We start from the raw sequence: 26,601 nt of genomic DNA, 5'->3' as shown, positions 1-26,601 counted from the left end.
ACAGGCTAGGAGGGACTCCACCATCAATGGTGGCAGCTGCCACTTCTACCACCTGCCCAAGGGTGGCTAGGGCAAGTGAGCCTTACTTCACAGACAAACGGAACAAGGCTTGCAGCTCAGTCTGACTCTGATGGCCTGTGCTGAGCAAGCCCTGGCTCCACCTGCACTGTAAGCATGGAGCTCATGTTATCAGCCATTCTGTGCTGCCTCCAGCCCAGGACTCACCTCAGGTGCTCCCGCCTGTATAGTACATAGCGTACATACCTGGAGCTGGGGTTGGTGTAGGCTGGCTCATTTCACCCAATGGATAGCCAAAGTTCCTCACCAGCAGGGTCATGTCTTCATGCCGTGGGCAGAACTTGGCACGCTCCCCACCACTGGCAAAGGTGTCACTGTGAATACGCTTTACGCGGTCTACCACAGCCTGGGCAACCGCATCCAGGGAGGTCTGCTTGGCAAACTCGGTGTCAATCATTGCAGCAATCTCCTGGGGTATGGAGGGAGGACATGATAAGGAATCAGGGTGACTGGGGGGAGGGGCTAAAGTTCCAGAGCCCTGTGTAGGGGACTTAGAGATCATTAGCCCAGCAGCTGAAGGACGTCTCTGCCAGTCAACTGCAACCTGAGCTTTCCAAGCTGTTCGGGACAATCCTTCTGGAACGCGCTGATTAGAAAAGGTGTGGGACTTTGTGATCTCTCTACTGGCTTCCACACCTCTAAGTAGGTTATATCCACCTCAGTGGGTTGTCACCAGGATTTACATAACACATGGCTATGGTTGTGCCTCTTCCCTGGATAAAACATCTGTGCTAAATGCAAGGCATTTTGCCTGGAACTGCCCTCCAAGAAGTCCTGTGTCTGGTGTATTCTAAAACCTAGTAGATGCTTTTACTGTGAAGACCAAAAAAAGAAAGAAAAAACAAAAACAAACCCACACTGAGGGATCAAAAGCCCAGCCAAGTGTGGTGGTGCATATTTGTACCCCAATACTCAAGAGGCAGAGGCAGGGGGATCACTGCAAGTGCCAGGCCATCCAGAGTAAGAACCTGTCTCAAAGAAAAAAGAACAAACAAACCAAAAAGATCAAAAGTACAAACTCAAGTCTCTACCTGAGCACTGGCTGTAGTTCCTGGAAGCAGGAGCCCAGGGGAGAAGAAGGGGGAAGAACCTGGACCCAGTGCACAAGCTTGGCCTGTGGCTAGCAGCCATACTGCCTGACACAGGACCCTAGACCTCCGTGAAGAAGTAACCACTGGGCCCTCTATGCTCCAGGCTGCTGGAATGAAGGATAAAATAAAATGGGTGGGAAGCCTTGAACACAGGAGTCAGGTGACAGCCAGGCTTTACTAAGAGGGGGAGGCAGAGCTGAGTGCTAGGGCACACACCTGTAATGCCAGCACTGAGGAGGAAGAGGCAGAAGACTTCCAAATTTAAGGCCAGCCTGGACTATCTCGTAAGTTTCAAGCTAGTGTAGGCTACAGAGCAAGACTCCATCAAAAAGAAAAAAAGAAAGAAAACCAGAAAAAGATTACCTTCTTATACGTACAAGAACCACATCTAAAAAGATGGACATACCTAAACTTGGTCACACAGCAGCCCAAGGTACAGGCAGCTACCCTTCAAATGCTAGCCAAGCACTGTGGCACGGCCTGAGATGCTGGGGCAAGAGGATGCTATGCCTGAGGCCTACCTGGATTACACAGCAAGTTCGAACCTAGCCCAGGCAACTGCTTTTCTCAAAACATGAAGATAGAATAGGACCTGTGGGTATAATCTCCTGGTAGAGCACTTGCCCAGCAGCCTCAGTAAGCAGAACACCCCTGGAAATCACTTTGATGGCTACTGTCTATCTGGTAGCTCTAAGTTGTAGAAAATCAAGGGGCTCCACTGGTTGAAGAATTGTATCCTCTCACACTTAACCTCTCCATAATCCTCAGAGGGAGAATCTGCCACAGAGGAGATAGCCGGAGGCCCCAGTAGGAAGGGGAAGGAGCCTGCACATGGGCTCTGCTGTGAGCAGCAGGTCACAGCCCTTCCCTGCAGCCCCAGGGCAGTGCAGTTCCCAATTCCCCTTTCTGCTTCAGGCCCTGACTTTGAGCCCTAAAATGAAGTCTGGTGACAGCATCTGAGAATCAGGGCTCCAGCCACCTGCCAGGTCCTCCTCAGCTCACCTGGTTGGCCTGCCCAGGCCCATGGGCTGCCTCCAGGGCTTTATACAGGCCCTCTGACATCAGCACCAGGAAGCCTGTCACGCCATCCAGAGGCTGTGCACCATGGATTTCAGGTTCTGCGATGATGGGTTTGGATTTGGCAGCGCTATGAGAGAGAGAAGGGAGGGAGGGCTTTGTGTGGAAAAGCACCCCCCCTGGGGAGGGGGTATTGCTTCTGCTGAGGGTAAGAATCTACACTCAGAACATTAAAAATAAAACACCTGACTTGCTAAGAGGGAAAGAGACAGAAGGAAAGAGAAAAGCAGACTAGACCAGTCTTCTGAGGTCAGCCACTAAAGTAAAGCCCAGGGTCATGAGGTCGGTCAGATGCCAGATCCAGGCTCTACCCTGTACTTCCTGGCACAGCCGGTCAGATGGGACATCAGGAAGGCTGTTACTATTTGTTTAGTCATTGATAAGGTCTCATGTGGCTCCACTGATCCACAACTATGTAACTGTGGGTAACCGTGGGCTCCTGATACTCCTGCCTCTACCTTTCAAACGCCGGATGGCAAACTTGTACCACCACTACACCTGGCCAGGACACCATCTTACAAGGATGTCACAGATGACATACGGGAGCCAGTATGCCAGATGGGTGATATGATGATGCCTATCTTCCCAGTGCTTGAGGCAGCTGTGCCAGGAGGACGAGAAGTTCAAAGAAAGACAACAGAGGTCTCAGTCTGGGTTACTAGTAACGGCCTCTTTAATTTAAAAATAAACAAAAGCTCATCCTCTTGCCATAACTTGGACAAGATGGAAGTCTCTTCCAATTAAGATCCCACACAGTACAGTCTGCATGGGATCAGGGTGGATGTGTACCAGTCATTAAATGTCAAAAACTCCAGTGCACATGCCCTGTGAGGACACTCTTGACAAGAGACTGAGGAGGGAAGCCTGGAAACTCGCTGAGCCATTCTCTTGGGGCTGCTCAGGCAGATGCTGACACAACTGTCTGCTGTAATCATGGTGTTTATTATAAGGCAGGACAGTCGCTCAGGGCAGGTGTGCAAGGGTGGAGGGACAGACTCCACTCGTGAAATCAGATGCCTCGTGACCTGTCCAACCACACCTAACTGCTCCTGTTAGAGGAGCAGTCTTTCAACAGTCCGATGTTAATAAGGTGGCTTAGAGAAGAGAGGGGGAGGAGCCAGAGGAGTTTGTGGATGCACCTCAACTCCCACAACACACACAAGCACACAGTGCATATGCGTGTGCAAAGACACCTGGGGACACATATGGGCCTAGCAGCCTCGGTGTGAGGGAGGTCTGGCTTGAGATAGAAGGCTGTGTGTACCCTTTCTGAAGTGCTCTGTCACAGACCTCCTACCCAATAAAGTAAACTGAACCGTGCAAATTAGAGACAAAGCTCTTAAGTACTGGATGTTCAGACTCTGGGAGGGGAAGGAATGCTAACTTAACTGGGCCGGGCCCCTGCTGAGGATGTCTCTGGCTGTGACACGATACTGGCACCACATAGGCACTCATGAGATGTCCCCACCCAAGCTAGACAGCGGTAAAGGACACGTGTTCTAAATTAAGGATGCCTGGGTCCATCACCTGCACTATGACTGGCCAGACTCCTGAACGTCTCCATGTCTCAGTTTCCTTTCATGGACATGCCTGTCCAGTGACAGTGACAGCAGCTAGTTTAGAGGGCCTGAATAAGGGGCGGATAAAAGGCCATGCATTAGGAGTGAGCACTCCAGGTACAACAAAGGCTCACCAGAACTGTGACTGCCGTGGGGACTTGGGTGCATGCATAGGGAAGGGCCATGGAGGGAAACCGATGATTCACCCCCAGCTCCACCTGGCTAAGTGAAAGGCAAGAACTAACGAAACATTGGACCCATCAGTTCCTGTCCATTCTGGCACCTCATGCCATCACTGGACCCTCCAGCCAGGCTCTGTGGCACTTTAGCTTCCTGGACTTGGTCAATTCCCTCCTTGACCCTTGTGGGCCTAGCTGACAGGACCAGACTGCTGACCTAGGCCCTACTCCACCCCTAGCTCTCGGGAGGCAGGCAGTATCCCACTGGGCCTGGGCTTTCAATGGTAACCCTGCCACTGCAGCCGGGTGTCTGCTTCTAACCGAGGTCCTCCGGTCTTACAAACGGCTAGGGCTGCAGAGATGGCCACCTACCTGAGCAGGTCAACGTCAGTGTAGCCATATTTAACCTTGTAATCCCCAATTCTCCTGGTGCTCTCCTGTCCACAGATGACACCCACCTGCTTGATCTTTCCTGTGTCTAAACCTACAGAGAGAGGACAAGGTGGTCAGCCCACTTTTCCTCAGTGAAGAGTTTAAAGGAGATGTGGCTGTGACATCCGTGCACATGGTAAGTGAGGGCAAAATAACAGGAAATGCACACAGTACCAGTGTACCACAGAGGACAACTCAGGTGTCCCATGTTCTCAGCCCCCCATCCTTAACAGAACATCCCTCACTCAGGCCCTGCTATGGTCTGAAGGTAGCATGTCCTCATGGGCTCGTGTGTCTGAACATTTCGTTCCTAGTTGGCAGTGCTGCTTTGGGACCTTTTGAATACGGGGTCTGGCTGGAAGTAGGACTGTACAGTGAACTTTGAAAGGTGTAGACCAACAAGCTTCTGGTACTTCTCTTCCTAATTTGCTAAGATTTAGTAATTAGCTGTCATAAAATGCTACCACCACCAGTGGAGGCTCAGCTACCATGCTTCCCTGTCATGACGGATGGTTACAGCTTTTAAAGCATGAGCCAAAAAAACAGAACAACAACAACAAAAAAAAACCCTTTCCTGTCCTCAGGTACTTCTGTCGGGGATCTGGTTACAGCAATGAGGAAAGTAACTATAACAGGCCTCTCCCTTCAGGCACGGCAGCACTAGCCTGCACAGTCCTGTCTGCCTGTGCCCAGAGCTCAGGAGGCAGCAGTGTCTGCAGAGCTGGAAGAGAAGGAAAGGCACCAGAGACACTGGGATTGCAGAACTTCTCTGTTCTCTTGGTCTCTGTCAGGAACAGGGACATGTGCCTAGTATGTGCCAGGTATTTCTCTGGAAAGTAGTCTACACACATTAACTCTCTGAAGGGGGTTCACTACCCACACCACACAGACGAAGAATTTCCCAAGTCACAACTGTCCAGCAACAGATCCAGCTCTGGCTACAGGCCCAGTACTTCAGCCTGTACTTCCTTCACCCAGCTACCAGAGGGACCAGAGGGAGCCCAGGGAACAACCTCCCCATTTCCATAGGTCCCTTGCCCAGCCTCTCTACCCACCCAGCTGTGACAGACGGAAGAGCTCGTCCTCATTCTCGGTGGTGTGGTCCATGTTCAGCTGGGTGACCTGTAACCCATCCACTGTAGATTTGCACAGAAGGGCCCTGTTCGTACCTGCAGCAAAATTTGACCAAGATTAAGCAGAGGGAGGAACAGGAGCCACTGACACAACAGAAAAGACAAACAGGTGTCACACACACCAAGGGGTTCAGAGCACGGGTAAATCACCAGGCAAGGACAGTCCCCTCAGCAGGGAAGCAGGCTTCAGGCTACAGTATGATCACAGGACTGAGTTTAGTAATAGACTTTTCCCCAGGGGTCCATACCAAATCTTCAGATTCTCTTGGTACAATGTCTGTGGTGGCTTTGAAATAATTTGTGAATATGGGGCTCTGGATGAAGCAAGCCTGCTACAGGACAGAAAGTGTCTGGGCTAGCGCGGGGCATGCACGATTTATCAGCTGTTCGATGCTTCCCAAGTTGATTCTAAGAAAATCTTAAGAGGAGGAAGGGAGTCAGGGACACCATGAGTGGCCAGCTACTGATTCCTCATAGTGACATGTATCACGTTCAGGTTCTTGAGTCCCTGATGGACCCCTCCTTTGGCATTAAATCTAAGTGTCCCCATCACCCAGCTTCCTGCTGTTTTTAAGAATGCAGAGCAGGCCTTCACTCCAAGGAATTTCTTTCAAAGGAAGAAGCCATGGGGCTGCAGATGTTGGGCACACAGAGGCCCTTGTGCCCACAGATAAGCACTAGGAAACCTCAAATGTTGAACATGCAGGGCTGTCTCTCAAAGAGAGGCACACAAGCTGTTTTTCACCCAGAGGACTGGGAGTGGAGGTGGTTAACAGCCTACTTGACCTCAAGACACACCAGATCCTTCCCTAAGGCCTTACGATCTTAATACATGTGGTTTATCTATAAAACCCATCTTCATGAAAGAAGTGACATGTACTTTGAAGAGCTTCTCTGGGTATGGTGGCACAGGCCTTGGAACCCAGCAGTCAGGAGGCAGAGGGAGGGGGATCTCTGCAACTTCATGGACAGCCTGATCTAAAGAGTGAGTTCCAAGACAGCCAGAGCTATGCAGAGAGACCTTGTCTTAAAAAAGCAAAGCAAAGAAACTAGAGTGTTGGTGCAGTTCTGTCTTACTGTGTCCATGGACTTGTGATACCTGGAAACTTACTCCAAATTGTACTATCAGCCTAAAATAAACTGCCTGCTGTCAGACTCTACACTAGTGGCTCTCAACCTTCCCAATGCTCCCACTTTTTAATACAGTGCCTCAGGTGGTGGCCCCCCACTATAAAAGTATTTTTGTTGCTACCAAAGAGCTGTGATTTTGCTACTGTTATGAGTCGTAATATAAACATCCATGTTTTTTGACAGTCTTAGGTGACCCCTGTGAAAAGGTCATTTGATCTCCAAAGGGTTGAGAACTGCTGCTCTAGAAGTCTGAACCAATGCCAGCTACTAAATCATGCTGAACTGGATTTTCTTCTTGCCTCATATGCCAGCCCTGCTATGTGCAGAGACAACACACACACACACACACACACACACACACACACACACACACACAGATGGCTCGGCAGTTAAGAGCACTGGCTGCTCCTCCAAAGGATGCCATGTGCCCATGTGGTGGCCCACAACAGTCTGTAACTCCAGTACCGGGGAGTCAGATGCCTCCGCAAGCACCAGGCACACATGTGGTAGAGACAATACATGTCGGCAAAACACCTATACACGTAAGTAATTAAGAAGACGCCACTCATGGCGAGCCAGACACCCACTTGCCTCGCTCTGTCCTTCCATCTGGGATTGACATAGGCAACAGAATGGGGAGGAGCAGGCCCAGTCACCCTGGGAAGCTTGGGGTACACACAGACAGAAAGCAGACTGGTCTGGGGCAGGTGGTGGCTCACCAACGTTGGCAACGTAGAGCTTGCTGTTGAGAAGGACCGCCACAACGGCCATGGCCCCTCCTGAAATCTCCCTCTCCAGGGCCTTGAGTCTCTCAAGGATCTTCTGATACTGAGGTGGCAACTGGTGTTGGGGTACACCCTGCAAGCCATCATCAAGAGATCAGAGCAGCATGGGTGCCTGAGGACCACCTTACCAACCCTCTCCTTCCCTTGAGAGAAAGCATGTAAGGCCCCTGAGCAGCCAAGACAGACAGATGACCAGCAAAGATGTGGCCAGGCTGTATACCTGTAGGATGCCCTAGGAAGGTCACTGTTGTTTTAACAAGGGACAGCCTGAAGGAGACTATGGTCTGGACTAAATCAGATCACAGAACCTGAAAAGGCCTTTCCTTCCACCTATCCCTGTCATCTAAGGATGAGCCTCTGAGAAAAGCTGCCCACTGCTGGGCTGGAGTCTCTACAGGAATACACCTACTGCCACCCCAGCCTGCCCGTCAGGATGCTGCCTCATGACTCCTGCTGCAAGCCTTGCTGTGCCCATGGGCGGCAAGTGACACAGGGTGAGCACTGCAACCAGCAGTGCTAGTACAGACAGTAGGTCACCTCCGGCAGCTGGGACTGGAGGCTTGCTTTCTCTGCCAAGGCATCATCAATGGACTCCAGGAAGCTCCTCTCCACCACATCGAAGGCCTGAAGAGACACAGGGCAAGGCAAGGGCTGGCTCAAATGCCACCATCACCTCCTGCTAAGATGTCCCTACGGAGAGTAACAAATCCATGGCATTCATGGACGGCCTCGTGTGACGGGTGACACATATCACTTCTGCCTCCTATGTGGGCCTTTCTGACTACTGTTTGACAAAGACCTTTAGCTGTGGGATGGGAGAAGGGTGCTACTAATGCAGAGGAATGAGAGAGGAGGCAGGAGGAGGGGCCAGGCCCTGTGCTCAAGACCGCTGGGTGTGAACAGCAGTGCTGCTCACTTGGGTTCATGGGAAGTGAGACAGTCCAGGAGTGCTTCATCATTGAGCGTAGGGGCATGGCAACCTCTTCTCAAGAGGCCTTTGTCAGGACCTGCTGGATACTGGTGGAGGAGAAAGCTTCCTCCTGGTCTAGCCTCTGCAAAGCTCCAGTCTAGGAGCACAGAGAACAGAAAAGTCTAGGACCAATTTCTCAAAGACTAAGAAGCCTTCCTGGGTAGAAGGAAATCCCAGCACATCAATAAAAAACCACAGCCCTAGCAGGGAGTTATAGGACAGAACAGGCTGGGAATAGTTCCAGAACACGCACACTGGAGAATCAACTCCTGACAGCTCAAGCAAAGGAAGGGGTCACTGTCGAGAACCTTATCTCCACAGAGCCTCTGTTCCCATGATGCCTTTTCCCAAGTCAGTCCTGCTACCAATGGAAAAGCTGCTGCTCCCTGCCTGTCCTGGACTCCTGTCAGCAAGGATCCCCTTCCATCATGAAATGTACCCAGAACTGATCTTTGGTAGTGGATGAAGAAGCAGGCAGTCTTCAGATCACCCTGTCTGCACTTAGATCTGCAGGGCCCAAGTTCTCAGGAATGAAGGACATACAAGCCAGCCAGGCCATTGGCACCTACCCAATCCTCTCACCTGCAGCAGGACCCGTCGCACATCAGCCTCAGTGTGTTCAGTGTTGAGCTGGCCCAGCAGGAGCTCTGCAGAGAGCCTCTGTGCCACAAAGTTGGTCACGCGGTTGCCATCATAGCCATTGAAGACCCCATACAGGAAGCAGTTGTTTTCACTTCTAGCAGAGGGAGGGCAGGGGGAGGGCTGAAACTGGGAGCATGCAGGTGGTGGAGGAAGTAGGAAAGGAACTGGGGAGGGACTAAAGGCAGAGAAGGCTTCAGGCACTCATCGGAGTCCCCACACTGTGGCCATGATTTCAATACAAAAATGACCTGTTTGCTGAGTCTTCCCTGTCCAGCCTCCTCCATCCCTGTCCCACAGTAGGCCACTGGCTTGAGAAGACATGGAAAGGACTATAGCAGCGGACACTTCCCACAGGCCCCACTTCACAGGCAAGCCTCATACATGGAGGTGGCAAGAGAGTCTCTTTTCTTGCTCATGAACCCACCTTCTCTGTTCAGTCATGCTAACACACGTACCTGAACTTGAGCCAGTTGTCCTCTGGAGGGTGGCTCTCAGTGCCTTTGCCATCAGCAGAGTAGCTACGGTTGGAAGCTGAACCAACTCCGGAGAGGTGACAGAGTGGCAGGTCATCTGTCCAGCTTGGCTGCTGCTCCTGGGAAAGATCAGGAAACTGAAAACCACCTTCTTCCCCAGATCCCATTGCACCTGCTTCTCCAACAAGGGCAAAGGCAGGCCTGCAGCCCGCAAGATGGTTATGTCTGGGAAATAACAACGTTTGTCTGAAGGGACACTAACAAGAATGTTTTCTGGTTTTATGGTGCATCCACAAACTGGTTCCCTTGGGAACCTGAAAACTGCAGCATTCCCGAGTAGGAAGCTCAGCATGGCTACTTAGAGAGCTGTACTACAAAGCAAGCAACGCTAATGCAACACACAGGAATAAGCCCAGCTTAGAGGAAGCTCTTTAGTCATACTTCTCCCACAGAGGTTCTAATTGTACAACATAAAGGAATCTTCTGGATACCGGTTCCAACTGCGGAATGCATGCCCCACAGCACAACGCCTGACCGGTGCACAGCTTGGGTTGTCTGCTATAAACAGATTCCCACACATGTTCTCAGGAAGGTAGCCTGGACCTGGCCATCAGAAACTCCAGCCTGCAAGTCAGTCTGTCATACTCCCTGGTTTGGAGGCCTCCACCTGTGTCCTGTCTCCTTCAAGCTCTAGCTTGAAGCCCCATGCGCACCCTTTATCTTGTTGGGCAAGCCTTCTGGGATGGTGGACTCAGAGTCACTGCCCTGTGTATTCATAATGCACCCTGATTCTATCTCTCTCGCCTATAACTGACTCTCATCCTTTCCCATCAGCTTTGGATCTCAAACCAGTATGTTTTGCTTAATCACTGCAGAGACTTACACAAACACATGTGTACATGCGCACGTGTGCATATAAACACACACACACACAAGTCCAAGTCTTGGCTTACATATCCCAACTCTCATTTTTGTAAGGTTCTTGGGGGTGGCCCCTAAACATCGGTATTTTCTTTTGAAATGTAAGCCTTATTAGTAAGCGTGATGCGGTGATAGGGTACAGCACAGTGGATGTCCTCATGGGTGCACGACTCAGGACGACCTGACCCCATAGCCACTGGGGATAGGCTCCTTCTCAGCATGGCATGCTCATAGCATTAAAGGTGGTTGGGCCCCTCATCTTTGAGATGTAGCTCTTCTAGCAGCCAGGGAAGCTGGTCTTGAGTGAGGCTTCAGATATTCATTTCCTATCCTGTATCTTGGGAAGGATGAATGTGAGGACCAGGTCAGTGTCCTGGAGGCTCCCCAAAACACCTTGCCTATGCATCTGAAGCCTAGACTGTGAGAACATAGTATCAAAGACACAAACATTCTCTATAAGGCTATCTCAAAGGTCCTGCAGGGACCTGCGCAAGGCAGGCAGCAGATCTCTATGAGGTACACATAGATATGTGCAGGCAAAAACACATGGACAAAGTAAAATACTCTGAAAAAAAAAAAAAGGTTGGAAAGGTTTACTGAAATATTAAATAATTATGACCACCAGCTGTAACTTTAACAGTCTTAATGATCTTAAAAAAAAAAAAAGATGTAAAACAGCTGGGTGGTGGTGGCACACGCCTTTAATCCCATCACTTGGGAGAGGCAGGTGGATGTCTGAGTTCCAAGACAGCCAGGGCTACACAGAGAAGCCCTGTCTTGAAAAACATTAAAGGGGGGGGGGCATAAAACCACTGCAGTTGGCTGCTCCAATCAGCTACGGAAAATCTTTGGCTAACTTGTGTGGCAAATTTCGTCTGCTTATTTACATAGTGATGAAGGTCACTAGACAGATGTACCTCCCATCATACTTGCTTCTATGCCACATACATCTAGTTCGAGGCTTTTGTTCAGTACTTAGTACCCCAGAGCTACTACTGCAGGGTGTGGGAGCTTTATTTTAAATGATCAAGTAGTAAAATCTCTGTCTGTGGGTACGCAGTCACACTGATACTCTAGACTCTGTATAACTACCTCCAGCCAGGACACAGAATGCCCTGCTGACATCCTGGAAGTTGCTCCACCCACAACAGGCCGGCTGCATTGGCCTGCTCTCCATCCTGTGGTTTTCCCTTTTAAGAATGGCATCTGTCAAAGTGTGTGGTGTGTGGCCCTGAGAGGCCGGCTTCTTTCGTGCATCCTGTCCTTGAGATTCAGCCACACTGTTGTTTGTGTGCACTGATAGCTTGCACATCTTTCCTGAGGCATTTGTAGTTCTCCTTCCTCATTGTTGAATACAGTAGTCTGCGCATCTCAGCATCCTCCAAAGGACATTTGCGTTATCTACAGTCTTCGGTATTTGGGAGAACCGCTATAAATATCCATGTTCATGCTTTTGTCTGAGTGTAGCTTTTTCCTTTCTTTTGGTAACTATCTAGGGCTCAGGCTGCTAGGTCACAAAGATCTACTGAAAGGCTGACAAGCTTGTGGCACACCACACACACACACACACACACACACACGTACAGAAGACAAGAAGCACCATATCCAGCTAAATGGTTGTTTAGCTTTTTCTTTAACATTTCTTTATTGGGCCAGGAGTGATAGTATAAACATTAGTCCCAGAATTTGAAGGGCAGGCCAGCCAGACCTATACAGTGACCCTATCTCAAATAGGATAGGTTTTTTATTATTTTAAATTTACATATTTGTGTACGTAAGCAAACACCCCATGTGTGTGGGTGTTCCTGGAAGCCTGAATAGGGTGTCTGCTCCCTTGAGAGTTAGAACTTGAGGTGTGGTAAGCCACTGGACACCCCTGCCAGGAAAGAAACTTAAGTCCTCCGGAAGAGCAACAAGGGTTTTTAACTGGTAAGCCACTCTCCAGCCTCTAGGTGTTTAGCTTTAGAAGAAACTGCCAAACCATCTTCTAGGGCAGCTGTACTATTGCCAAGTGTAGTCAGTCCCTCCTGCCAGCAGCAAGCATTTCAAGCGGACAGCACTGTGGTCATTGCTAGGTATCATCTGTCTGTTCTGTACTTCACTCTAAAGCAGGCCTGATCTCATGGTGTAGTCTGCATTTTCCTGATAGTTAATGATATTGAATATCCGTTCACTTGCTACCTACAGGTCCTCTCTGGCAAGTTTTCGTTTTATGCCTCCTTTTAAATTGGGCTGTCTAACAACTGAGTTTGTAGAGCCCTTTCTTGGCTACATGATTTTAAAATGTCTTCCCAAGTTTGTTTCATTGTTTTTGGTAAAATAAACTTAAAATAAACTTAAATTTTTGTCTTCCATTTTATTAATTTCTTCGATTCATGGTTTATGGCTACCCCCACACCCCCAAGTCAGTGTTTCTCTGTGTAGCTCTGGCTATCCTAGAACTAGCTCTGTAGAACAGGCTGGCTTCACAGAGATCTGACTGCCTCTGCCTTCCAAGTGCTAGGATTAAAGGCGTGTGCCAACACTCAAGCCTTCTTGGTTTGTATTTTGAGAGTCACATCCAAGAGTTCTAACGCAGAACAGGCCATGAAGACCTCCCGCTCACTGGGAGTTTTACAGTTCGTAGTCTACACCTGAGATCTCTTTTGAATTCATTTGTGTAGAAGGCAGCTGTAGGTTGACGATCCCCGGCAAATGGATACCTAGCCATCAACACCACCTGTTGGAGAGCTGCTACCATCACACCTCTGCAAAAAGGTCCTCCTGTGTTTCTGGACTCTGTTCTGCTCTGTTCAACTCTGTGATGAACATTTTATCTCTTCAGTTTTGTTAGAGTGAGCCTTGAATTTACAGAGAGCAGAGGTCTCAACCTTTTTAATGCTGCAACCTTTTAATACAGTTCTTCATGTTGCGGTGACCTCCAACCATAACATTATTTCACTGCTACTTCTTAACTGTAATTTTGCTACTGTCATGAATAGTGTAAATATCAGATATGGAGGATGTCTAATGTGACCCCTGTGGGGGTTGTGACCCACAGGTGAAACCACTGACCTAGGGAAGTTTCTCTAACTATATTGTTTTGGCTAGTCTAGTTTCTCTACCTTCCCATCTAAATTCTGCACTTACTTTATTCACATGCTGCACACACACAGTCTTGTTGAGAATTCAGGCACAGGGCACACGCCTATAATTCCAGCATTGGGAAGCGGAGGCAGTAGGATCACAGTTTGAGACCAGGCTGGGCTACACAGTGAGACTTTGACTCAAAAAGAATGAATGAACACGTTTTTTTTTTTAAAGGGGAGGGGCTATTTTGGTTGCAACTATTTGAATCTCTAGGCCAGCCTCTGATATTACAGGGTATTTGATTATTGTACACAGGAAACCTAATTGTTAACAAAATAGAAACACTTAAATGGATGTCAGATGTGGTTAGGTGTGTCCTAAAGAGATACAGTTTGGGTGTGCCTCTAAAAGCCTCCATAGACAATAATGTTAAAGACAGGAAAGTTCCTGCCTATTTTAAGACAAGTTGCTTGGGAAAAGGAAGTCAAGGAAGTCAGCTGGATGGCCTTGAGCTGCCCCACCAAAAAGGTGAAATGGCTGAGCCTTACTGATTTAGCTTGCAGACCTCTCTCTCTCTCTCTCTCTCTCTCTCTCTCTCTCTCTCTCCCCCCCCCCCCCCTCCCCTTTCTGGCTTGGAAGAACCTTTGCGGAAGGCGCTCTGGGTAAGAGATAGGGATTTTCTCTTTGGTCTTGCAGGAATAAGAGAGAAGCAGCTGGCAGGACACAGGTTCAAACAAACACAACAGTATTCTAGGAAGGACAGCTAAGAAGCCCTCTTGTGTTTGGAAGAGCTGAAGAGAAAGATAGACTAGCTCAGTAGAATGACACAGAAAGAGATTTCTAAAGAGCTAGCAGTTTAGTTGTAGGATCAGGCTTGTAAACAGATATGTGTATACAGCAAGGAAAACAATGTTACCTTGTGGAGCTAGCCCGCTCTATCTCAGTTTATGCTTCCTGCGTCTTTTCTGGCGAGGAAAACAATGTTACCTTGTGGAGCTAGCCCGCTCTACCTCAGTTTATGCTTCCTGCGTCTTTACTGGCATACACACTGGATGACCTGATACATACTACACTTTGACATCTCCAGCACACCAGTCTTCTGATCCATGAATGTGATGTGTCTCTACTCATTCATGCTCCCTTCAGGGGATGTTTGCTTCAGTCACAGTTTTGCCACAGGATCTGAGGAGCCACTAGAAGCCTCCTAGTAGTCTTTCAGAACAGACACTATGTCTAAAAGCTACACTGGCAATGAATGAAATGGCTGAAATCCTGCTCGGCTCTGGTGACATTAGGACAAAGGGAAAAGTGCTTCCTGGTAACTGAAAACACTTTCCAGCTCTGTTCTTGCTTCTGACACACATGGGAAATTACCTCACTTAGCCATATGTATTATGCCATCGCCGTATGCTCAGTTAACATACACACTCATTCAACAAATCTAGCTGCTGGTGCTTAAGTCAGGAGGGTGTCACACTAAGTCCCAGGAATGACACAACAAAGTAAAACAAGAAAACTCACTGTTTAAAGCCTCCCTTCTAGGGGAAGAAGACACCAACCACATAAGAGAAAATTGACATGACTGCTTTAGCCAGGGATATGGGCTGCAGACAAACACTAGGAAAACCAAACAGAAAGTAATGGGGTGAGCTCTTTGATGAGGCGGGAAGAAGAGCAGGTGATCTGTAAGTCAGACACGAGTGGCTGAAATACTGGTCTTTCTTGAGAACGGGGATAAGCTTTCCAAGCAGAGGGAAAAACATGTGTCAAGATGCTGAGGTGGGAGAAGAATGTGCTTGACTAAAAGAGCTGAAAGGCTGGTACAGTGTCAACGTGAGCATGAGGGAAAGCAGCCAGAGACATGAGGATCTATACAGATGCACACACACGGGCCCGGAAGATAGTGCCAGACTTTGTGGGCCATGGTAAGAAAGTAACATCTAGGGAATTCATTTTCTGGGAACTCACGTCTTACCTAATGCCTGCAGTGGGAAAGAAATTAAACCTGAGACACACATAAGCACGAGGACACCTTTCCAGCCAGGAGTATCCTGTTCTGTGAGGAAAGACGGGTGAGAAGGTAGTATTCAGCACCCTACAGGCTGCAGATGGATCCTGTCTGCAGGAATGATGAGGCTAAGACAGACTGAACTCACTAACATAAGACAGGCGATACCAAGCGCTATCCATGACACACACCATCTATCTCACACCAAGACAAACACAGGTCTCCCAGGACTAGAATCTTTCTAACATCCATAGTGATCAGCAAAAATAAGTATAGTCCAGGCAACTCATTCAGTGTTAGAGATACAGTGTTAAGAAGGCTAGTGGCTGGGCCTAATGGCACACACCTGCAATCCCAGCACTAGGATGTCTGAGGCAGGAAGCCTTAGCTCAAGGCCAGTCTGGAATATACTGTGGGTCAATGAGATGGCTCAGTGGGTAAGGGTACCTACCACCAAGCCTGAGGATCTAAATTTGATCCAAGTGCTCACATGGTAGAAGTAGACAACCAACTCCCACAAGTTGTCCTCCAACCTTCACATGCATGTCTACACACACACACACTCATACACACACACTCACACAAATGAAAAACTAAAGAAAAAAGCTTGCTCTTACCATGTGCAAATAATGGACAGACACTTGATTGAAGGACCTGCCTTGGGTTGGAGAGATTCAGTTAAGAGTACTGGCTGGCTGGGCAGTGGTGGCCAATGCCTTTAATCCCAGCACTCAGGAGGCAGAGGCCAACCTGATCTGCAGAGTTCCAGGACACCCATGGCTACAGAGAAATCCTGCCTTGAAAAACAAAAACAAAATAAAACAATGTACTGGCTGCTCTTGCAGAGAGCCAGGTCTGATTTCCAGCACTCACATGGTGGCTCACAACCCTGTGCAATTCCAGTTCGAGGCTCTAACTGGTGCCCTCTTCTGGCATCTTTAGGCACTATACAGACAATGCAGACATACAGCCAAAGCACCTATGACATAAAATAAAAAATAATTTGGGTGGGGGGTATTGAAAAGGACCCCACTATGTAGCCCTGGAACTCCCGGAACCAAAAACTGGCCTTGAACTCAAAAGAGATCTGCCTGTCTCTGCCTCCCCTCCCAAGTGCTGGGATTAATGGTGTCACTATGCCCAACTCTTATTTTTTTTTTTAATTTAATTTTTATAATGTTGATTCTGTAAATTTTAGAGAGTTATCCTTTTACTAGCTGACAAACAGTAATTTTCAAGGCTCTAGTGCCACTGTGAGCTACACTTATGAAACGTCTTTGTTTATCTTGAAAAAAGCACCCAAGAAACAAATTAACTTGACATTTTGTGTGTGTGTGTGTGTGTGTGTGTGTGTGTGTGTGTATGGGTGAGTTTACATGTGTATGTGACAAAGGGCTAAAATTAACACTAAGTGTCCCTCACTGCTCTCCACTTCAGTCACTGAAGCAGAGTCCCTCACTGAACCTGGAGATAGGTAATTCCAGCTACTCCTGTTAGCGAGGGATCTCTAGTCTCTGAGTGTTGGGATTACAGGTAGGCCAACACAGCTATCTGGCTTTTACTCGGCCTTCCTTCTGAGAAGTCCAGCAGATCAGTGTTCCCCAGCCGTAGTCCTGCAGTAAGCTGTTTAAACTTGTGTTCCCATAGGTCAGACGAGATCTTAACACTTTTCTTCTGGCTTCCAGGGTGTTGACTGACTCTCACCCTCTGACAGGCCGACAATCTCATAACAGTTGTCTAGCTTACTCAGGTAAAGCTTTCCACACAGCACTTCAGATAGCTTCTAAAAACCTGTGCAGACAAAAGCTATGGGAAACAAACTCACTTCTGGCAGGAGGGAGTCACATCAAAGGCTATACCCTTCCTTGAAAAGCGTAATACAGAGCTGGGTGTGGTGGCACACCTGTGAATCTGGCACTTGGGAGGTGGAGGCAGGGTCTCTCTGTGTTTGAGGCCAGCCTGGTCTAAATAGTGAGTCCCAGGACAGCCAGGACTGTGTAGAGAGACCCTGTCTCAAAAAAAAAAAAACAACAACCAAAAAGAAAAGCCTAATACAGGTGGGCAAGAAGACTCAGTCCCTTGCTTTCAAGCCTGAAGACCCATGTTTGATTCCCCAAATCCACACAGTGGAAGGACAGAAATGACTGTAAGTTGTCCTCTAACCTCCACACAAATGACATTCATGCACTCCTTCCCACCCTTCACACATGCAAAATAAGTTTAAAGAAGAAGAGGAAGAAGAGGAGAAGGAGGAAAAGGAGGAAAAGGAAGAAGAGGAGGAGGAGGGGGAGGAGAAGGAGGAGGAAGAGGAAGAGGAGAAGGAGAAGAAGAAGAAGCAAAGAGACCTCAAATGAAGGTCTCAGCTCCAGTCACAGGGATGAGAGCACGCGTAAGCCAACTACTTATGCCAATGCACCTTGCCAAAAAAAAAAAGTCCTACTTATTTTATTTACATTGCCTGTCTTTAAACATTAAGTTCCCGGTGTTTGCCTTGGCTTATTAGTAAGATAAAGACAAATTTTACCCAACGAGCACAACAGAAAGCAAGCACAGGGAGACAAAATTCACCTGTCTGTATTTCTCAGTCTTATCTACACCCAAGTTCCTGCTCCAATCCACCTGTGGAGAGTGAGGTTTCCCTAATCTCAGTCAGCCACACACTGCTCTCAGTAAATTATCCACTCCCATGTTTACAAATAACCTTAGCAAAAAGGCTGAGATCAATCTACAAGCCATCAATCTACGTCCAGTTTTATCTTAAAACTGTCAATTTCTTTCTCAGATGACTTCATTTTAAAAAATGCAATTTTTTCCAGTAATGTAATAAGTGGAAAGCCAGTACAGTGTAAGGTATCTAGAAGACAAAAGGTGAAGATGTACTAAATCCACTGCCTGCCACAGACTAGAAGAGCAGCAAGTGCTCTTAACTGCTGAGCCACTTCTCCAGCCACTTTAAGTTTTAAAAGAGACTCGCAGTATTCAGTATTCAGTCTAGTACCCAGGAGGAAAAAGTAGAAAGATCACTACCACAAGTTCAAGGCCAACCTAGCACAGGCTAGCCAGGGCTAGTCTTGAAACTGTCCCCTACTGGAGGGGAGTGTGTTCAGTGGTGCTCTTCCAAAGGACCAAATGTTCAGTACCTAAAAAACAGGACGGCTCACAACCACCAGCTCCAGGATCCGATGCCCTTGGTGGACCCCACTAGCACCTGCACTCACAGCTACACACACACACACACACACACACACACACACACACGCTTAAAACCAAAATAAATCTTTTTTTTTTTAGAAAAAGAGAAAGACACTTGCTGACTGTAGTGGCACAGGACTTTAATCCCAGCACTCAGGAGGCAGGAGTGGGCAGATCTCTGTGAACTGGATGCTAGCCTGGTCTATAGAGTGAGTTCCACAACAGCCAGGCCTGTTATACAGAGAAACACTGTCTTAAAAAGCAAACAAACAAAAAACACAGAGAGAACAGCAAACATCATAAGAGTATTGAGAGCACAGACCAAATTAAGCCCTTCACTTGACAGCATCTGACGTCTGAAGGGAACTGAAAATCAAATGCCTTCTCAAGAGCAGCCATTCCTCTGTTCCTCCTCCAACACATCCCAACCCACATAATGGAGACACGAGCTCCAGAAAAACACTGCATAAGGCCTCAGAGCGACTTCCAGTGGCTTCAGCATGAGCACTAGGCATCCCTCTCAGGTCACTAAGCATATGACCTCTGATTTAGTACTGTCAAATCATTCACTACTTCAAAGCTGTATTCCTTAGGTGTGTTGGCTGGGTTTTGTGTCAACTTGACACAGATTAGAGTTAGAAAGGAAGGAGCTTCAGTTAAGGCAACGTCACCATGAGATCCAGCTATAAGGCATTTTGTCAATTAGTGATCAATGGGAAACAGCCCAGCCCATTGTGAATAGTGCCATCCCTGGGCTGGTGGTCCTGGGTTCAAGCAAGCAAGCTGAGCAAACCAGTAAGCAGCACCTCCCCATGGCCTCTGCATCAGCTCCTCCCTCCAAGTTCCCACTTTGTTTAGTTTCCTGTCCTGACTTCCCCCAATGATGAACAGCAATATGGAAGTGCAAGCCAAATAAACCCTTTCCTCCCAACTTGTTTTTTGGTCATAGTGTTTCACAGCGATTGAAACCTAAGACACACATGTAATACACTCATAACAGTGCCCTAGGCCCTGTGACAAATGGGTAGTTCTATACTCTGGGTGCTCCTTCAAAAAGGAGGCCCAGTAGCCTTATGCCTCAGACACAAGGCCTCAGCAAGTAGCCAGCCAACACCAGGAGGCTGGGTCACTGTGAGCCAGGAATATTTGGTTCTCCCTGACTTTCCTGACCCACTCAAAAGCATTCTTGCTTTGTCGTGGCTGAATGAGCTTTGAGCGTGTTCTCCTAGTCCTCTCCTATTTTGCCAGGGACTATCCACAAGAATCGTCCACAGAGGATTCTATTAACACGTCTGCCAAGTCTCATCCTTCCTCCACATTGCTGAACAATTTTTGGAAAGGTCACATATTTGCTACTCACACAAACCACCCACTCCTCCACCCATGCACTAACTGATGCATACTTTCTCCCACATCCCCAAATGCCAGGCCAAGAGCTCAGGGGGTGCTAGCCCTGGGGAAGCTGAAAAGGGGGTGTTTCACACTCCAAGTCCTCAGCACAGAGCAACACACACACACACACACACACACACACAGTAAGCATAGGAACCATGATTCCTTCCTCATTCAAAAGAATTTCCTAAAATTCAACAGAAAGTGTGCTGAGAGGCCACATCAAAGGCCCTAATTCCTGCCCATCTTGAGAGCTTGAGAGGGAGCCCCCTACAGTCAGTCCTGCTGTGCTTTGAAAAGCTATAGTGATCTTCGTGTGTGTGTGTGTGTGTGTGTGTGTGTGTGTGTGTGTGTGTGTGTGTGTGGTGGCCTCAGAGGTTTCACAAACACCTGTGCACGTTTATCTAAGCATGAGTTCCTCCCATTCTCATGGACTCTTATCAAAATCATAGTTCCCACCCGACTCATCTCAAAACCCCGCGCAGACAAGCGGACAAAGCCCTGTTCCCTGTTCAGGCCTCAGCTTGAATATCAAATTATGGTATGAAAAGGCTGAGTGTTTCTGTGGTGAAAGCAATCCATTGCCACAGAGGCCAAAAGGAAGCTTGGAAGGGAGAACAATGCCCCTGGGAAGATGGCTTAGGGTGAGGGACAGCAGTTTCTTCTCTCCAATAAACCTCTTGTATGACCCACTTCTTTCTCTGCAGCCAACTCACTCCAGGCTCCCACTGCCCTCCAGAGCCTCCATCAAATGCTCTCTATGTTGCTGTCAGACTCCATGACGTATGCTCAAAAGGCTCCTAATAACTGTGGGATGGTCTCTGCAGACCAGCACAGCAGCTGGACCTCACTCCCAATAGCTGGTGAATGGCTAGTAAACAGCTCAGGTATGGCCAAATGTACTTTGTGTTTTTCTTTCTTTCCTTTTTTCCCCTACTGCCGGGGATGGAACCCAAGGGCTTGTGCACACTAGGCAAACACTCTTCCACCTTATCACCAGCCCTGGATATATATGGTGTGTGTGTGTGTGTGTGTGTGGTGTATGTGTATTCTGAATATATAGTTTTTTTTCAGTGGGTAAATTTGTTTAGAGACAAGGTCTCACATAGTCAAATTCAAGCACCTCACCCTCTTACTCCAGCTTCCCAAGTATCAGGATTACAAGACAGTGCCACTATGCTGAGTTTTATGAGGTGCTGGGAATCAAACATAGGACTTCATGGATACTAGGCAAACTACCAACTGAGTGCAGTCCTGTACTTACTTAAGGTATACTAGGAAAAACTTAGAGGTAACAACTGTGATTTCATAAATATAATTTCTCAGGACAAATCTAAATCTAAAAACAATTTCAGGTTGACATTTTCTTTTTTAAAATTTGGGTTTTTTCTTTATTTATTTATTTATTTTTTACTTTTAGGGATATCATCTTACTATGTTGTCAAGGTTGGCCTCAGATTCCTAGATTCAAGTGACCCTTCCAATTCAGCCTCCTGAGTAGCAGGCATTACAAACCAAAGGTAACAAACCAAACTACTTTTGCCTTTGTTTGTTTTTTTGAAACAAAGCTTCTCTGTGTAGCTCTATCCTGGAACTCACTCTGTAGAGAATGCTCGCCTTGAACTCACAAAGATCCGCCTGCTTCTGCCTCCTAAAAGTGTGCACCACCTGGCTACAAACCAAACTCTTGGTTCTCTCTGCCTCAGAGGACATTCCTTTTCCAGGGCTCTTCATCCCAAGCACGGCACGATGCTCAGAGAGGACCTTGGAGTCCTTGGATCTTCTGACTCAGCCACACAGCTCATAGGCAACTCCATTCACCAGCAAATCACACTCCCTCTGTGTCCAAAATGCAGCCATACCGGTGTCTCCTGCCTACGCTATCTATCATCTCAGCCAGTGTCCTCTCACACAGGCCAGACGTTGTTCAGCAGGCCCCAGGCTTCCACTCTTACTACTAAAACCCAAGTGGAATTTTTCTTAGCCAAAAATCAGACGTCGTCAGGCCCCTGGTCAAAGCATTCAGACGCCTAGTGTTGCTGGCAGAATCCGAAGGCTGTCCCAGCAGTCACTAAGCCAACAACGCCTTTAGACCATGACAACGCCTTCAGACCATGGCTATCACTTCCCCAAGGTGTTCTAACCACACCAGCCTCCTTGGGGACTCCTGAAAATGGCAGGCTCTCACATATTCTATCCTCTCCCACACTGCTACCTCTGTCTCAACAAATGCTGACATATCCCCTACCACTCTGTTGAAAAGAGCCCATGCCATCCTCTTTCTGGACCTTAGGGGTCATTAGATATTATTAAATTATACATAATCTGTATTTGCTGTTTAGCATCTGTCTTCTCCACTAGAATGTAAGTTTCATGAGGGTGTGTCCCTCAGCCCCAGCACAGTGCCTACCACAGGAGGAACACTCAAGGGATCGGCTCATTCACAGCAGCACTGAAGACAGAAGTGAGCTGTAGAGGGCACGAGGTCCTTGTGCTCACTGATAAGTATGAGGGAAACCAGGAATGTTGAACACACAGGGTTGTCTCTTCAATGGAAGGGCTGCATACTTGTTGTTGCCCAGACAGCTGGGAATAGATGTGTAGTTAATGGCCTGGTGACCTGTGCTGTCTGTAGGGCCAGACCACGGCTGAATCCCCTAGACTGCTGTGTTTATCCCAGAGTCCTCCTCCCCAGACCTTCGTCCTGAGCATTGTTTCTCAGTCAATAGAACCCATCCTTAAGGAGTTTCCAGGCAGCCACTCCTTAAGCATTACTGTGAAAACTGTCATGGGGAATCTTCTTACAGCTCTTACTGTACTTATGTCTAAAGGAAACTGCTCTGAGTCAGGTTCTAAAAGTTTGACCCAACACCAGCCACCGATTCCTGTTGAACCAGATTTCCTTCTTGCCTCGTGTGGACACTCAGATCGTTACTCTGGTTGCACTGCTGTTTGCAGAGCCCCCATAGCTGACTGGTATCAATCTACAATTGGAGACATTGTGGCAGTTCATTTAATAGTATAGGTTCTCCTGGGAGTCCTTCTGGACTGAGGAAACTGTGCTGTAAATCCAAACAGGAGTCACTGTTTTTTTTTCAGGCAGCTAGGGCTGCATTCTTCTAAAGCAATGGTTCTCAACCTACGGATCTAGACCCTTTTGGAGGTCACAAGAGTTCTATATCAGATATCCTACATGTTAGATATTTACATTACAATTCATAACAGTAGCAAAATTAGTTATAAAGTAGCAATGAGATAATTTTGTGGTTGGGGTCACCACAACTTCAACAACTGTATTAAAGGATTACAACATTAGGAAGGCTGAGAACCATTGTTCTAAGATTTTCTCTAAAACCACTTTTCTTAGCTGAATGTAGTGGGGCATGCTTTAAATCCCGGCATTTGGAAATAGATCTCCGAGTTTAAGGCCATATAGTGAGCTGGAGGTCAGCCAGTGCTACACAGGGAGACTTTGTCTCAAAACAATCAATCAAATTCAGCATTAGAGAGATGACTTAGTAGCTGGCAGCATTTACTTCTGTTCCAGAAGACACAAGTTCAGTTGCCAGAATCTTACAGCTTACAACTAACTTCAGTTCCAGAGACTCTGGTACCTTCTACTGCCCTCCGCAGGCACCAGGCATGCACCTAGAACACTTACATACAGGAAAATACTCATACACATGGAATTAAAAAAAAAAAAAATTAAAAACAAATCAACCACACAGGAACCCCTCAAATTCAAAATCCCGAAAACCAAACTCTTTTAAAGTACCACACTGACTAGAGAAGGAAGGTAAAATCCCTCAGAATACCTTTCTTCCAGACATTCTACCAACCTGGCCAAGGATGTCCTTTCAAGACCCTCATGAGTCCATTACCAGCCTATCCCACAACCCTTCACTCCCAGTCAACACAGACCTATACCACTGGCTATATCTGATACGTGGATTGTACAGATCCCTCACGTACATATTTAAATTTGTATTCCCCTTGGGTGTCCCTCCCGTCTTGAATGAATGAAAAAATTAAAAAGGAAAGAACATGACTGCTCCTAGGTATGGGTGTGGTAGAGGAGAAAGTTTATTACTATAGAAAAATGGGAGAGCAGAGTCAGAGACATCTAAGAGAGTCCAGAATAGACATGACCCTAAGCCATGGAGGTGGGGAGTGGGGGTGTGAAGGGAAGGGAGAGAGCAGGGGAACCAAGTACAGCAGCCAAAAGGGTAAAGGTACAAAAGACGTGGGTAGCCAAAATGGTTGAATTATTTAGGAAGAGCACCCCAGCCCCCTGAGCTAAAGAGTTCCAGGTAGAGGCTGAGGGATGCTGAGAGAAGTTGGCAGCCGGGTTCACTTTGATATGTTAAATTGATATCTCAGCTATTTGTCCCAGGGTTTGAGACTTGACATCCTCTGAAGCCTCTGCAGTTCTCCGCTGTCTGTCCAGGGTTCCCTATGGAAATCCACAGCGACTCTGCCTTAGCCACTCTGCTATGGCATATGCTCCTTTTCCCAAGCTGGATTGAGAGCACAGTGAGAATAGGCACCCTGCTGGGGTGCCCATCTTCCCACGAGGCCCAGACTAGCAGCTCTCAAGGTCGTTTGCAGAACACAGATATCGGAACTGCTCTCACCAGACTCAGGACAAAGGACAGGGCAGCAAGCCTGCACCCTGCCTGGGCAGGACATCAGGATTCCTCCAAGAAAGGATGTTCTGCCATCATGAAGATGGAAGGGGCCTTACACAGTTGTCTTTGCCCGCTCCTTCCCTAGCATCAGGATGCTAGGAGTTAAAGCGATCCCCCTCCCCCTTTTTAAGTCCACCAGCACACAGAGAACACATCCTCTGTGAGCTGGGAAAAGTCTACATTCCTCCCTATATGGTATTCTTTGAGCTCCATCACATCGAGGAGACAGAAGATACTTGACCAATTGACCTTTCTCTTGTTAGCAAGCCAACTCAGTATGCATCAGTCACTATTTTTTCCCAGCCTCTCTTTCTCTCAAGGTCACAATCGTATCAGTGTTCCCCAGATGCTTTCTACAATGGAGACATTTATACAAGGGCCTTGCCCTCTGGGACCTTACAGAGAGCCAGACCTCTCTCTACTCCCAGGGTTTTACAAAAGGCCTGAGCAGGAGGCACACAATAGTGAAGGGAAGGTCATCTATCTCTTCCTCCACTTCTCACGCTTCTGACCCTCCAGGGCAGGCAAGCTACTTCCCCTCATCCTTGAAAAGCCAAGGCCTAGTTCTTGACCAATTTTCTCATCTGGATACAGACACTGACCAAGTACATAGCACGCAAGGATGGTAGGTGGTAAAGTCAACACGCTAAGAGGCCCTTGTCTTCAAGGAATCGACATTCTAGTTCAGGAGAGACATCCAGAGGCAACTCCTACAGAGTGCCACGGAAGGGAATGCCAGGGGATCAGCGCCCTGTCAGTCCTGGCAGATCCAAACAGTACTCTGTGCTAACATACATGTGTATCTGTGCACATACATGAGAAAGATGCAGGGACAGGAAGACTACATCAAACCATGGAGGTCCAGATTACCGTGTAGGGGTGTCTGGAACCAAACCTCTCACTCTAACCTTAGAAAAAGGCCCCTGAGTGAGGCCACACGGAACCCGGTGAATTGGGGGGCAGAAGGAAAACCCCAAGCCATCACTTCTTTGAGGAGTCTAAACCTTATGGGTATTTCTGGATCCAGAATGAGTAAATTTTAATCCTGTCTCTGCCATTCACGAGGTCACTTTGCCTGACCTCGGTTTCCTCATCTACAGTAAACCTATAGTACCTAGCTATTTTCTGGTGCTGCTGCGAAGCTTATGTATGTGAGGCGGTCCACACAATGCCAGAGATACAGCGCGCCTTACACAACCGGGGGGCTATTTATTAATAGTCGTGTCCGCACTCCGGATGGGCCGCTCGGCGGCGCCACGTCCCCTTCCGGCTTGAGGACGCTCCCACTCCGCAGGACCCCGGCGCCCTTGACCCCCAGAGGCCCGGCCTGCGACGCGCACGCGCAGAATAGGCGAGGCGCCAGTCTGCCACGGGTCTCGCGCGCGCTGCAAGCACCCAAAGGCCTCTGGGGCGAGGGGTCCACACTCTGCCACCTAAAGACAACAGTTCCTGCACCCGAGGACACACCCGAGCTCCCAACCCTCCCAGCCCGGAGAGCGGGTCCGTTTCCTCACACTCTGGAGCAGGCTCCTCCTCTGCGCCGCCATCTTGGAGGACCCCGCGGCGCGCCAGTCTCTCGGAGTAGCAGGATGGCTGGCTAGAGCAGCTCCGACTGTCCCGGAGTTTATCCACAGCGCCCCCGGCGGAGCGGAGGAGGCGCAGCAAAGGAGCCTTGCGCAAGCGCGGTTTTTACTCCCACCCCTCCCCAACGGGAAGAATGCTAGGCACCTTCAGTCTACTTTCTTGTTTCCTGGGGTCTTTATGAGTGTGCTTTCTCCCAG

At 48.2% G+C, this 26,601-nt stretch overlaps 1 protein-coding gene across 1 annotated transcript in view; it reads right to left on the bottom strand.

Annotated features, from left to right (window-relative positions):
• Tab1 (TGF-beta activated kinase 1 (MAP3K7) binding protein 1) overlaps positions 1–26,381 on the bottom strand; it is a 30,123-nt gene extending 3,742 nt beyond the window's left edge. Inside the window, exons 1-9 of the mRNA XM_028789891.1 lie at positions 26,335–26,381; positions 9,533–9,669; positions 9,018–9,171; positions 8,003–8,089; positions 7,400–7,538; positions 5,472–5,585; positions 4,357–4,468; positions 2,172–2,316; positions 265–487 (exon numbers count right to left, since the gene is read on the bottom strand). Of these exons, the coding sequence (XP_028645724.1) occupies positions 265–487; positions 2,172–2,316; positions 4,357–4,468; positions 5,472–5,585; positions 7,400–7,538; positions 8,003–8,089; positions 9,018–9,171; positions 9,533–9,669; positions 26,335–26,367 (1,144 nt within the window). The 5' untranslated portion in view covers positions 26,368–26,381. The remainder of the gene's footprint in view (positions 1–264; positions 488–2,171; positions 2,317–4,356; positions 4,469–5,471; positions 5,586–7,399; positions 7,539–8,002; positions 8,090–9,017; positions 9,172–9,532; positions 9,670–26,334) is intronic.
• Between the last annotated feature and the right edge of the window lie 220 nt (positions 26,382–26,601).

The sequence above is a fragment of the Grammomys surdaster genome, unplaced genomic scaffold (genome assembly GCF_004785775.1).
Source record: "Grammomys surdaster isolate TR1022 unplaced genomic scaffold, NIH_TR_1.0 125852, whole genome shotgun sequence".
In the NCBI taxonomy this organism is placed as follows: domain Eukaryota; kingdom Metazoa; phylum Chordata; class Mammalia; order Rodentia; family Muridae; genus Grammomys; species Grammomys surdaster.
Note: the sequence above shows the minus strand (reverse complement) of the source record. Positions and strands in the feature narration are given on the sequence as shown.